This window comes from Lipotes vexillifer, unplaced genomic scaffold, assembly GCF_000442215.2.
Source record: "Lipotes vexillifer unplaced genomic scaffold, Lipotes_vexillifer_v1.1 scaffold664, whole genome shotgun sequence".
Classification (NCBI taxonomy): Eukaryota; Metazoa; Chordata; class Mammalia; order Artiodactyla; family Lipotidae; genus Lipotes; species Lipotes vexillifer.
The window spans coordinates 1,527,182-1,541,604 of record NW_006782421.1 but is presented as its reverse complement, the minus strand read 5'-3'; the positions used below and the strand labels follow the sequence as shown (position 1 = coordinate 1,541,604).

Below are 14,423 nucleotides of genomic sequence, written 5' to 3'. Positions count from 1 at the left end.
TAGCTATTGAGCAGAACTTTCCACATATAGTTTGTATAAGCAGCTGCTAAGCCAACTAATAATACTGTATCCCAATTCACATCTCAGCATCTCACTCCCAAGGGTACCATCAAGAGATAAGTCTTCAAATGCTTTGCTAAAATGGAGACACGTTATTGCTAAAGCATTTCCCCTTATTTACTAACCTAAAACGAAGTCAGAAGTAGAATTAGGCTTAATTTGCTGTAACCTGTTGGAAGAGATCACACATTGTTTTTTAGCGATCATTTCCCATTCATCGAACTGCACATGAACCATCTTGGTTAACAATTCTTACCACCAGGCTGTGGATTTATGGCAAACCTACTGAAGCTTGGTCTTCACAGTCTATTGGTTTTCCTCCTGTGTCTTCAGGCATCTCTCTTGTTTATCATTAAAAAAAAATTCCTTTTTCTTCCACCATGAAGTGATATAAACACACTACATAAAATTTGTAGATAGAGAAAACAAGAAAAAAATCTGTTCCTAAATGAATTACTCTTTATATTTTGGTGCATTGACTTCCAGCATTTTTCTATATATTTTCTTTACACAGATCACAATGTTGTACATATATGTTTTAAAATAAAATGTCCGTGGCACGACATGGGCTTCCTTGGCGTCCTATAACGTAAAGATTGATGACAGTGACACTAAGGTCACAATTACAAGTTCATGCAACCTGGGATATATTTTCCTGGGTTTATAGCCCCAAAATGCATTTGGGACGGCTGGTTACTTATATTACTTTCTAGCAAAGCTTCAATTCCTTCTTCATGATGTCCATTTTCCTTTTTTCGGTGTGAGTATAATTTTCTTTCCTGGATAAGCCAGAAGAAAACCAAAAATTAAATAATTCAGTTCCCTCTTTGCCAGTTAACATTACACTGTGTTTAGAACCTTCAAATGTTGTCAAGTTGGAACATAAATTGGGCTAACCTTTCTGGAAGGCAGTCAAGGCATTTATGTATCAAGATCCTTAAAAATGTTTTGCCTTTTGTCCAAGTAATTCCACCTCTAGAAATAAGATCCTAAGGAAATAATTGATTCAAAGATTTTGCAAAAGAACTTAACTGTGGTGTTATTCATAATGGTGAAAGATGCCACCTAAATGTCCAAAAGCAGGGAGATGGTTAAAGTATAGGTGATGGAAGATTATGTAGTTACTTTTAAAAAAAGCATGTCTTTCAAGCATAAAATAATGATCTAGGAAAGCACTTATGATATGAAAATCAAACACAAAATTGTATTCTGAACATGATACTGATTTTGACTTGGTTGTCTTTGCGACGTTGACAAACTTGTCTCATCCTGCACTTAGTTAAGTCAGCTGAGGTCCTGACATTTTGCAGACTTGGTTTACGCTGCACGTGGATTCATTCTGAGTAATAGTTCCCTTCTTCCATCCTTGTTTATTTTTATTTTTTAACATGGTCTTTTTATATCTGAGCTCATCAGAGAACTTCTTGGAAGTCGTATTCGTTTTCGGGCTGCCTTCTCATTTTCTTCTATGTCAGTTCATTAGCGAACGCATCTTCAGCATCTTATTCTCAGGCCCTCATCTGCTAACCCTCATTCCCTTCTAGAATCTCTAGTGATGAGATCATACTGATCTTGTCTTTGGATTTCTTACAATATGTTTTTCTACATAGTGTACGACACTTGTGTGTAGGGTCCCAGGGTTCTCTTCTTTGTGTTCCAAAGTGTAATGGCCTTTTGTCCTAACTTGGGACTTCGAGTGAAGCAGGAATAGGGAGGGAGCTGGGAGCTTTCCCTCAACCCACACGTCAGGGCTGGACGGGGGGCTGAGGAGACTGAGGTCTGGAGGGCCTGGCCAGGGTTTGTAATGACCACTAGACGTTACCTGGGTGAAAATTTGACTCTACTGAATCTCGGAGGAAACATCTGTAGTATTTTCTATACAAATCTGAGTTCCTGAAACAGGGGAGTCTGATGATTTGGTAAATAGCTCCCAGGAATGCTCATTTAACATATTGGAATTACATCCCTACTTTTGTGTTTGTGGATTTTCATACAGACATATCTTATTTTTTTATTTTTATTTTTGTTTTTTTTTTGCCTTGCTACGCGGCTTGTGGGATCTTAGTTCCCTGACCAGGGATTGAACCCGGGCCTGGCAGTGAAAGCGCTGAGTCCTAACCACTGGACCACCAGGGAATTCCTGATACAGACATATCTTATTTTTTCCCCAGTTGTGGAAATAGATTTTCTGTCTTATCTATCGATAAACTTTTAAAAATCAGTGAAAACAAAATAAAACAAAAATCTGACATATTAAAAAAAAAGGAAGAAAGTAAATGCCCGTACTCCTCTGCCTAGAGATAACTGCTACTCACACTTTGCGGTAGGGTACGGAATGTAGCTCTTTCTTTTTGTCTTTTGTTCTTTATGGTTTCTAGTAATGAGTACCAGTTCACGGAGTCTCATTGAAATCTATTAGTTTTTTGGTGCCTTTGTGCACAAAAAATTATGCTTTTGTGCAGGAATTTCCAGGACTTTGGGGTAAGACATCTGAGGCATTGATATTAATGCTAAGAAGGTTAATGACAGCTCAATTTCATCAAGCACTCACTTTGTAAGCACTCTGCGTGCATATTCTAACTTCATCCTGACCACAAGCATGTGATGAAGTAGGTTTTATCTTCACCCCCGTGTTAGAGACGAGAACTTAGCCGTAGAATGTGACTTGCCCAAGAGGCCACAGCTAGTAAGAGGCGGAGTCACGACTCAAAGTCGAGTGTTCCCTGATTAAAGCCTCTGGCCCCAACCAGGACATCACACTTCCTCCAAGGTGGTGGGCTTGTCCTCTTCCCCTGCTGGAGTCATCCTGTGAAGAACCAAATAATGTGCTCCTGCTCTGTTTGCTTCCCATTCTCCCCTACAGACTCTGTATCCCACCTATAGGCACTCTTCATATCCAGCTTAAAACCTGAACATCTGGTTGATGAATCCTCCCAGCAAAATTCCCTCCAGTTTCTGAGTCCTTTGCTAGAATTCCACTCTTCTGGCATCTCAGGCCATGATTTGGGAAATAAAAGCCTTCTCTCCAAAGCATGCTCCAGGAGAGCAGCACATCTCCTGTGTCATCGCGGCCAGGTGTACACGTGGGCAATTGCATAAAAATGTCCCTCGCTCACTAACATGCAACATTGTGCAAGGTTGGTTTGGAAAGTGAGGATGGAAGATAGGATCACTGTGATACATACCAAGGGTTTTCTTTTTTCAACCCCTTTCTCTCCCACTCTGCCCACTTACCCCAATCTCTCGTATATGCTGCTGTTAATATTCTTTCTGAAATACACACTTGACTTTGGTCCTCCCTTTCACTGCAAACTCTTAAACATGGCATATGAAGAGCTTTTGTCATCCAGATCCTACCCCCTCCCAGCCTCACTTCCCACTATTCCTCACCTGAAATGTTCTGCTCCAGCAACATTCAGCTATATTGCTGCTGCTGGGGATGCATCCTGCTGTCTTACGCCTTTTTGCTTTGACAGCTGCCTGGAACACCTACATCCGTATCATCTCACCCCACTCCACCTCATGCCCTCTGAACCGCTAAACTCAAGGTTCTTTAAGACATAATCCGAGTGAAATATCCTCTGTGAAATGTCGGCAGATGCTTCTAAGGAAATTAAGAACCTTGGACTTCCATTTTTTCATTTGTAGCACCATATCTCAGTCCTAGTAAACTGTGAACTCCTTACAGGCAACAGTCAAGTTTTGTGTATTTCTGAATTTCCAATGTCAGCCACCAAGTACAGCTTAACAAGAGCTTAGGAAATGTTTGCAAAAGAATGAATGTATATGTGGAACCCAGGAAGTAATTCACAAGGGATCAAGGAATCACACACTATAGAAAGTATAAAAAGTAATCTCACGCTGGCAAGAGAGAGAATTATGTGGTGGAACCTTATCAGTTGAACTTAAGTAAATACTGACATGCTGAATCAGTGGGTCTTAACCCCCAACTGCAATCATAATTACCCGGGGACTTTAAAGAAGCCCAATGCCTGGACCCTTACCTCAGAAATTCTGTTGAATTTTTCGATATTTTTAAAAAAACAGTCTGATAGATTATACTGTGCATCCAAAGTTAAGAATAACTGCTCTAGATAAAAATAGAAATTGCAGTATATAAACGTATTAGTTTCTACCAGGTGAAAGCTATTTGCAAGTAGGGGATCCCAGAATTTGCACAAAGATGTCTCAGTGCAGACTTAGGCTGACTATGCATTTCTAGACGTATATAATCATGCCCGTGAAGCCCTGTGACACGTTCCTTTATCCCCTCTGCAAATGTGCTCACAGCTCCTGATAGACTTTGCTGTCATAGGAGCAGAAAGGCATTTGCATCTTTCCGCTGAGAGCTTTACTGGTGGATGTTAGCTAGAATCCCAATCCAGAAAGAGACAACATTCAAAGTGGTTTGTTTTCTTTTTAAACCTAAACCGTTGCTAAATGTTTAATGTTATGGTCAAAGTCTCTGCTTGTGAAGTAAATAAGAAAGTTTTTGAACATGTGATGCAATGGGATTTCAGGACTACAAAACCTTGGACTCTGAGTCTAGGTCTCTCTAGTGAATTTACAAAGTAGAGTAGGAAAGGATATAAAGTCAGTAAGAATTTTTCCCCATTTTAAAAGATTGTAATAGAGTTGATGTATGATATTATGCTAGTTTCAGGTGTATCACATATGATTTGATATTTGCACACATTGTGAAACGATCACCACAGTAAGTCTAGTAGCCATCTGTCCCCGTACAAAGTCATCACAATATTGTTGACCATATTTCTTATGCTGTATCCCCGTGGATTGTTTGTTTTATAAGTGGAGGTTTGTACCTCTTAATCCCCTTCACCTATTTTACCCCCCTCCCCAGTCATTAAGAATTTTAAGTACAAGGTCCTATGTCTCTTGTGAAACAAATGTTGTCATGTATTCTTCAACCTAAGTGTCTATGTGGTTCTGTATCCTTGTTCATGGTTAATAAAACACAATATCCTAAGTGCAACATTAAATCCAAGGGTTGGCTTCTCTTCAGTGATGATTATAAACCCCAACAATACAAAACCGGCACTTGATTCATCAAAATTCCTTGGATTTTTATCTTAATGCTTTTTGCATTTGCTCTGCCAAATTACACTTTAATGGCAAGTTTAAATGTGTCTTCAAAATGTCATTTAACATTGATTATCAGCCAGTTCTTTGGTTATTATATTATTGTTACTGGGGTGTGAGTTGCACCATGTGGAGAGGAAGATAGACCAGACTACACATCCACCAGCTGGTGCTGAAGTTATAGGTGAAAATACATCACAATCTAGAAGATGAATGATTGTATCTCATCTTAAGGCTCATCACAAAGGATTTTCATTAGACCCATGTGTGTGTTTGTGAGGGTTCTGGGAACATTTTGTAATTCTCAGACATGTTCAAGTGGCAAAGCACTCAGGACTAATAATAATTATAATTTATAAATTGTGCGGATTACCATCCATTATTTTTGTATTTAATTTTACAAAGAAAGAAGGGAAAAATTTTACTAGCCAAAAAATTTTAAAAAACCCACAAACACTTGACTCTCCCTTAAAGCTGTCAAACTAAGTTTGATTTAGTTGTTCCTTCATTTTCCTGCCAGCACTATTTTTTGCATCATTTTCCAAAGTTCTGTAGTTGGCAAATAGGAGCTGGTTGTCGATGATTCAAAAAAAAATGTTTATATAATAATCTCATATATTATATATTAATATATATAGTATATATTTTATATTAATAGAATATATACATAAACCTAAAACTGAGAAAGTTCTATCTACTGCATTGATTTTTAGGCAGTGATGTAAATAAAAGTTGAGGCCTCATATGGTCCAGTTAAGACCAGTATCTTTTTAAAAGTACTCTCAAGGAAACCACCAAAAGGACATGCATTCTTTCCTGGTTTTAGTTATATTTTTAAACAATTTCAAACATACAGAAAACTTCCAAGAATAGAACAAAAAACTTCCATATACTCTTAACCCAGAGACCCCCTTCGAGTTTCACCAAATGTCCCCTCAGGCTCTCATGTCAAGAGCATCGTGTGGTCCAGTTACTTCTCCTGACTCCCAGGCTCCCTCAGTCTTTCTTTCCTTTCATGGCCTTTGCCTTTTTGAAGCTTACAGGGCAGTTGTTTCGCATGGTGTCCTTCAAGTTTCTCATGACACACCCGGGTTATTAGGTTTGGGGCAGGAATATCTCAGAAGAGATGCTGTGTTCTTCTCATCGCCTCCTATTGCGGGGGAGCGGGGTGGGCACACAGTGTCAATTTGTCCCATTAATTGTGGTGTTAATTTTGATTACTTGATTCAAGTGGTATCTTCCAGGTTCCTCCACTATAAGTTTATTCCTTTCTCCTCTCTTTGTAATGAATTATTAATTTATGTGGTGACACTTTTAAGACTATACGAGCATCTCATTTCACATCCTACTAACACCCCTAGTTTCAACACCCATTGATTTTTTTTTTTGCCAGAATTAAATATTTCTATGATGAATTCCAAATTGTGATTTTCTAATTCCATATTCCTACTATATTAATTAGTTGGCATTCTACTGTCAGGAAGAACTTTCTTATCTTCCCATCTATCAATGTGTTTATTGCTATCAATGTAGACTTGTTGATTCCTGTTTTGGTCAATGGATTTAATTTGTTACTATGATTATTTATTTTACACTCAAATTGTCCCATATTTGACTAATGAGAGTCCCTTCAAATGACTTCAGAGGTCTTTCTAACAGGTCCCTGCCATTCTCTGAGCATCACCTGAGTTGTTCTTCACCCCATGATGTTCCAGGCTTATCTTGCACTTACCCTGCCCCATTCCTAGAATCAGCCAATTTTCCAAGGAGCCCTGGCACCTTTCAGTGGAGAGTTGTATTTAGAAACCAAGATCTAGGCACTAGGTGTGCTCATTGCTACCGGTTATACTGCCATTCCCAGGCTATCTTAGTCGACAGAACTAGGAATTACACGTATACAGACGTACATACGTACACACATGCACACACCTTCTTATCTATATTTATTTCTGGATCTGTCTCTATGTAAGTAAAGTTTGTACTGATATATCCACTTGCAATGCACCACCACAGGGTTTATTTGGGCTTCCGTTCCTTCCTTATTGCCACTTCTTTTCATCAGTAAGGAAACTGACTCCCATTAGCCTCAAGATATGTGCTTGTCTGCTCAATCCATTGTATATGCCACTCCCATGACACCACTGGGCTGCCATTCTCACAAGGGCCACCCTGAATGTCCCACTCAGGTCCACACCATGAGTTTGGAATGGAATTAGGAAGGAAGGAAACAGGAAGGGAGTAAGGGAGGAAGAATAAAAGGAAAGGAGGGAGGGAGGAAGAGAGACATGCATTTTTTAAAATATATATATACTTTAAAATTTTTTTGGCTGCGTTGGGTCTTTTGTTGCTGCACGCGAGCTTTCTCTAGTTACCACGAGCAGGGGCTACTCTTCGTTGCGGAGCACGGACTCTACGCGCCCGGGCTTCAGTCGTTGTGGTGTGTGGGCTTCAGTAGTTGTGGCTCGAGGGCTCTAGACGCAGGATCAGTAGTTGTGGCGCATGGGCTTAGTTGCTCCGCGGCATGTGGGATTTTTCCGGACCAGGGCTCGAACCCGTGACCCCTGCATTGGCAGGCGGATTCTTAACCACTGCGCCACCAGGGAAGTCGGTGCATTGTTTTTAAACTGAGGTATAATTAATATATAATGAAATGCACAGTTCTTAAATGTTTAGTGGAAGAGTTTTGATAATTTCATGTACCCAAGTAGCAACCACCTCAAATAAAATATAGACTGTTTCCACCCTCTCCAGAAAGTTCCCTCATGTGAGGAAGTACGCCCATCAGCAAGCATCATTAACCCACCCCCCCTCCTCGGGCTTCCCTGGTGGCGCAGTGGTTGAGAGTCCGCCTGCCGATGCAGGGGACGCGGGTTCGTGCCCCGGTCCGCGAAGATCCCACATGCCGCGGAGCGGCTGGGCCCGTGAGCCATGGCCGCTGAGCCTGCGCGTCCGGAGCCTGTGCTCCACAACGGGAGAGGCCACAGCAGTGAGAGGCCCGCGTACCGCAACAAACCAAAACAAACAAACAAACAAAAACCCTTCTCATCACTGGTCCTCCCAATGTCTATCGTTCAGTTTGCAGCTGCTGCCAAAACTGTTCTCTTCTCAATCTCAAACTGCTCCAGATTTTCTTTTCCTGCTGTGCAGCCTGTGGCTTTCTCTCTATTCCTCCACCCACCTCACATCTTTATTATACAGGACACCTTGGTCCCTTTTCATTCGGTTTCTCTCTTTTCCACCCATCAAGGGAATCCTCCACAATAACGCAGAGCTTGCGAGCAAATCAAACATAAATCCTTCTCCTTAGAATAGGAAGGTGGAGTGTGCGTGTGCGTGTGCACGTGCGTGCGTGTGTGTGTGTGTGTGTGTGTGTGTGAAGACTGTGATTTAATCACAAAGGGGAACGACCCTTATTTTATGTTAGTGGCAGTACACTATTCTCCTTATCACGGAACATCATGTTAATTAGCAGCATCATTAAGAATTGCTGTCTGACAAGAACGTTTCTCAAACTGATGTGTCTCAAGGAACTTTAGACCTGTGGATATAAAACACCATCACCCAAATGAGAACAAGCAAAGTCTATTTATTCAGAGCTTGCTATCGGAAGGCAGTTAGCCATCATCATTTTTGTTTGGCAGGCACCCCAAATCAGTTAAAGGATGGGAAAACTTTACTGCAGATGAGAAGGGAAAGACTCAAGTATGCGCTGATGGGAGGGTGTTGGTTTGGGGAAGCTGGATGTGGACTAACTGGAAGCCGGGCATCCTATGTGATTGATTAGAGGAACACGCTTGGTTTTCTCTGGTTGGTTCTAAGTTTGGCCGATTGATTGCTAGAGATTGTGGGTGAGAGCTCTGTTTTTATACGTTGTCTAGCCATTGTCCATTTGTATACTCAGTCCCTCAGAGCAAGTGATATGTAGGAGAACTATGGGGTCCTGGACGGTCTGCTCTGAGCCCTTTTAAACAGCATCATCAGCCTTGGCCCATCCTCTCCTACTCGACTTCTGTACTTCTTAGTGTCCACACTTGTAATTTCACATCGACTTCCCAATCCCTCAAACAGATCTAGAATCTGGCTCGACAGACCTAAGAAGTCTTCAGAACGGATGAGCGGGACTTTGCGTTGATTTGGCGCGGGAGGCGATTGAGAATGCAAGGGTAGTGCTGAGGCTGGAAACTGGCTACCAGGAGGGTCGTGCTACTCGCTGCAGGTAAGAGAGGAAGCAGTCAGTTTGTGAGAGAAGATGATGACCTCAGTTTTTTAGGATTTATAATCTTAGATGCTGCTGTGAAGATGTTCTTTGCTCATTTATCTGGAACCTGGAACGTCATTTTAGAGGTGAAGATACCTGAAAATAAGCAATGGTCCTCAATTTGCATGCCAAGGCTGGGGGTGGAGCGGGTAATTCAGCCTTTGTGTTTTCTATCCACCACTACACAAACCAAGGATGGAGAGCAAGACGTCTGGACCAGAGGCCGGGCAACCCGGAACTACCAGGATTGTATCAGAGGCGAGACCGGGCTGTCGTGTGCCATTAATATAAATGTCGTGAAGACAGAAACCATCTACCAAAGATTTCACAACAGACCCGCCAAAGTGAAAAGTAAATGATTAAAGAATGTAGGTCTTGGAGCTCCTTTCAAACCATGATCCTTTATCTTCTATTTACAGAGATAAAAGTACACCCCAAAATGGTTAATATTTAAGCACTTTAATATTTACAGCTCTCTTTTTAGTAGAGGAAAGCCACTGCGGTAGTGCCAGTGTGAACCATCCACGATGATTCCTCCCGTGCTCATCTTGATCTCAAGTTTTCTCTGTCATGTTGCTATTGCAGGACGAAGTAAGTACTCTTTGCTTTTGAAAAAAATAATTCATATATCCATCCCCCTTGTGTATGCCAGGGATCCATAATGATTAGCTAAATTCTCTTTAGGGTGGGTGCTTGAGAGAGTGGATTGGTGTTTGTTCTTTGATATAGCCATGCCCAAAGTTCCTGCATGAGATATTTACCTTGTTTAAGCCTCAGTATACGGACCTGTGAAATGGAGATGACAATAGCACCCTTCAAAAGTTGGTGAGGAGATTAGATGAGCTATTGCGTAAGTCAAGTATTTGGTACAGAATTCAGCATGCATATTATTGGTAGCACGAAATATTTTTCGTTTGTGTGTGCTAGCTGAACTTAAAAATGCAAATACAGATTTCTCAGGCGACTGCTTTGTGCTCTGTTTCAGCCTGTCCCAAGCCAGATGACTTACCATTTGCCAGAGCTGCTCCATTAAAAACATCCTATGACCCCGGGGAAGAGATCGTGTACTCCTGCCAGCCAGGCTACGTGTCCCGGGGGGGGGCCCGGCGGTTTACTTGCCCGCTCACAGGACGTTGGCCCATCAACACTCTGAGATGCACACGTAAGTCAGTCTCCATCTCATGCATTCTCCCCGTCGTTCACATTCTGGACCTTCTGGGGAGATGACCTACCTTGTCATGCTCGCGGTACAGATAGCCAGCAGGACTGTGGAGTGGAGGGCTATGAAGAAACAGGAGGGTCTGTGGGGAGTTCCACAGGAGAAGACGCTAAGGACAGTAAGTGCTATTTGCAGCCTGGAACTAGGGGAGATTTTAAAAAGAGACTTGGTACTATAAAAGGGGAGGAAAACACTGCCGATGTGAAGAGAGAAGTGGAGATTATACTACAAATTATATTTATAACGAAATATAAATATATCAAATTAATAATGTACAGGAATATTATGTATAATAATATATCATATGTAATATAAAAATTATATATGTATATATACATTCACAGATATCTGACTTTATGGTAGATGGTTGCTTTTTTTTTTTTTTTTTTTTGCGGTACGCGGACCTCTCCCGTTGCGGAGCACAGGCTCCGGACGCGCAGGCTCAGCGGCCATGGCTCACGGGCCCAGCCGCTCCGCGACATGTGGGATCTTCCCAGACCGGGGCACGAACCCGTGTCCCCTGCATCGGCAGGTGGACTCTCAACCACTGCGCCACCAGGGAAACCCGATGGTTGCTTTTTTATTTTTTGGCCACGTGGCTCAGCCTGTGGGATCTTAGTTCCCCGACCAGGGATTGAACCCTCGCCCTCAGCAGTGAAAGCGCAGCGTCCTAACCACTGGACCGCCAGGGAATTCCTGATGGTTGCTTTTATTTATTCCTCAGAACGTGGTTCTGTGATATAATGCTGGCATTATTTTTTCACAGTCGACTGTTGAGCAATCCACCTGAGAGAATTTCTGGCAATTTTATGTAGAAGTCAAGCAGTAAAAATAACTATATGGACCTATCTGAGCTCTGGTTATTTTGGTTGTATGGGTGATACCATTTGTGAAAACAATACATGTTCATACAGTGATTTTAATATGCTTTTTGATTAAAAAAGACAAAACGTAATTGTTAATGAAAAACCACTGTAACATCATTAGGGAAATTTTTCCGGAAATCAGCCTTAACTTTGGAACACTAACAACTTACTTTTTCAAGTTATTTTCCGCGTGTATATTTTCCTCATTGCAGTGAGTTGACACCATTTTGTGTTTTTCTATTTGCACTAGCATATCAGAAGCATGGACTATATCTCTGTAGTCTTCGTAATCCATATTTTATTGGCCGTATCATAGTTCAGGTGGATTTACCCTTTAATTACCATTAATTAAAATAATACCCTGATAGTGAACATTTAGACTGTTTGGCTTTTGTCATTAGAAGTAACAATACAGGGAATTCCCTGGCGGTCCAGTGGTTAAGACTCCGCATTTCCACTGCAGAGGGCGAGGGTTCGATCCCCGGTCGGGGAACTAAGATCCCGTGTGCTGCGTGGCAAACAATACAATGGGTGCCTTGGTGCATATATCATTTGATTTATTTTGACTTATCTTCTTAGAATAGTTACCAGTAGAGTTACTGGATCAAAGGATAGAAATGAGTTTACACATTTTAATTTTAATAGTAAATTCTATAAATGGAAATTGACTTTTATATCTTTAAATCACAGCCAGAGTATGTCCTTTTGCTGGAATCTTAGAAAACGGAACTGTACGCTATACAACTTTTGAATATCCCAACACGATCAATTTTTCTTGCAATACCGGGTAAGGACTTCTGGCTCACAGATGCAGCCCATTCCTGCGCCCTTAAGCTAATCATCAAGGCTGGTCCGTTTCTAGTCTTTAGGCTGGACTTGCTGAGTACAAATCACTGAATACAAATCCACAGTGGTGTTGAGGGCGGGGTAAGGGGTGGAGAATACAACAGCTAGTGAAATATGAAGTCAACATTCTAAGTTTTCTGCTCCTGATTAGTTACTTATTTGAGGAGGACATTGAAATTATTGAAACTGGGTGATAATTCTTTATGATCTCTGGGCCAAATCTTGGCATGAGGGTTAAAATATTTTAGTAATCGGACTTGGGCTTTAGTTAATGAGGCTAATTTCATCGACTGTGACCTCGTGGAAGAGAATTCTATGGAGAAGGCTGAGTGTGTTGATGTAGAACATAATCTTCATTCTCACAGCATCCCCAGAAGAAAGCACTTATGGTTGGTCCTGTGACTTATCTGCCTCATGAGCAAATACACCATCAGTGACACTGGCGATAGCTCATCGGCTGTAGAGCAGGGCAAAATTTCACTGAGGAGGCTTGTTTGTGATTAGAGATTAAGAAATACTGTGTGTGAAAGAGAGGCAGTCCTTTCATCTGAAACACCAACTGACTGGTAGGCTTCATGATGAATGACCTTGAACAAACTGGCTTCAGGGACAATAGTACATTTGCAATGGAAATAGACTGCATTGTTTTTAAACATTTGGGTCAGCAGGCTCTCAGAAAAGGAATATTAGAGATTATTCGGTTTGATTCACTTTTGTGATCCTGAAAAAGAGGTGGTTCTTTGCTTGGAAGCAGTTAACCTGACCAGCTGGTTGGAGACAAGGGGTTTGGGCACCGGGTAGGGTTGGCTTCCATACCCACTAGCAATGGAACCTTCCCATTCTTCAGCAGTACCCTGCAGCCTTAGGCTGGCAGACTTGATGAGCCTTAGAGGAATGTTAAGCCTCTCAGGAAAACAGTATTATAAGATGGAAAAGAAGCCAAAAGTATTTTTTTTTGCGGGGGTGGGGGGAGTCTTAGTTGCTGCACGTGGACAAGCGGGGGCTACTCTTCATTGCGGTGTGCGTGCTTCTCATTGCGGTGGCTTCTCTCGTTGTGGAGCACGGGCTCTAGGCATGCGGGCTTCAGTAGTTGTGGCATGTGGGCTCAGTAGTTGTGGCTTGTGGGCTCTAGAGCACAGGCTCAGTTGTTGTGGTGCACGGGCTTAGTTGCTCCGTAGCACGTGGGATCTTCCCAGACCAGGGCTCAAACCCGTGTCCCCTGCATTGGCAGGCAGATTCTTTTTTTTTTTTTTTTATTATTATTATTATTATAAATAATACACAATGTATTTATTTATTTATTTATGGCTGTGTTGGGTCTTCATTTCTGTGCATGGGCTTTCTCTAGTTGTGGCAAGTGGGGGTCACTCTTCATCGCGGTGCGCAGGCCTCTCACTATCGCGGCCTCTGTTGTTGCGGAGCACAGGCTCCAGACGCGCAGGCTCAGTAATTGTGGCTCACGGGCCCAGTTGCTCCATGGCATGTGGGATTTTCCCAGACCAGGGCTCGAACCTGTGTTGTCTGCATTGGCAGGCAGATTCTTAACCACTGTGCCACCAGAGAAGTCCTGAGAAGCCAATAGTATTAATCTGCAGCAATGCTTAACAGAAAAGACATTTGAGATGCCATGGGTGGATTATTTTATAATTTAGTGGATTACATTTTCCCTTTGCAGGTTTTATCTGAAAGGAGCTAATTCTGTTCAATGCACTAAGGAGGGAGAATGGAGTCAGAAACTTCCTGTCTGTGCTCGTGAGTTTGTGGGTCCCAGTTATAGGGAGGTGACCAGCTGATTTGCCTGGGACTTTCCTGGTTTTACCACTATAAGATCTACACCCTGGAAACCCCTCAGTCCCAGCTCTATGAAATGGTTGGTCACCTTTCTGGGGACTGTCCATCCTGATATCTTACTCTGGAAGATGAAACAACTGCTTTGGAATGACAAACTCTGACCCTGACCCTGACTCTAACACTGAAACTCCAGATTAGTTAGGTCAGGACGGCAATCCACTTCTGAGTCTCTGTGTGAAGCGACTTGTGTAAGCCCCATACAGACAGAGTACAAAAGCAGGAG

The 14,423-nt window shown here is 42.0% G+C and overlaps 1 protein-coding gene across 1 annotated transcript in view; it reads left to right on the top strand.

Moving 5' to 3' along the window:
* The first annotated feature begins 9,945 nt into the window (after window positions 1-9,945).
* APOH (apolipoprotein H) overlaps window positions 9,946-14,423 on the top strand; it is a 12,046-nt gene continuing 7,568 nt past the window's right edge. The window contains exons 1-4 of the mRNA XM_007455275.1: window positions 9,946-10,009; window positions 10,404-10,580; window positions 12,194-12,290; window positions 14,025-14,101. Coding sequence (XP_007455337.1) covers window positions 9,946-10,009; window positions 10,404-10,580; window positions 12,194-12,290; window positions 14,025-14,101 — 415 coding nt within the window. The remainder of the gene's footprint in view (window positions 10,010-10,403; window positions 10,581-12,193; window positions 12,291-14,024; window positions 14,102-14,423) is intronic.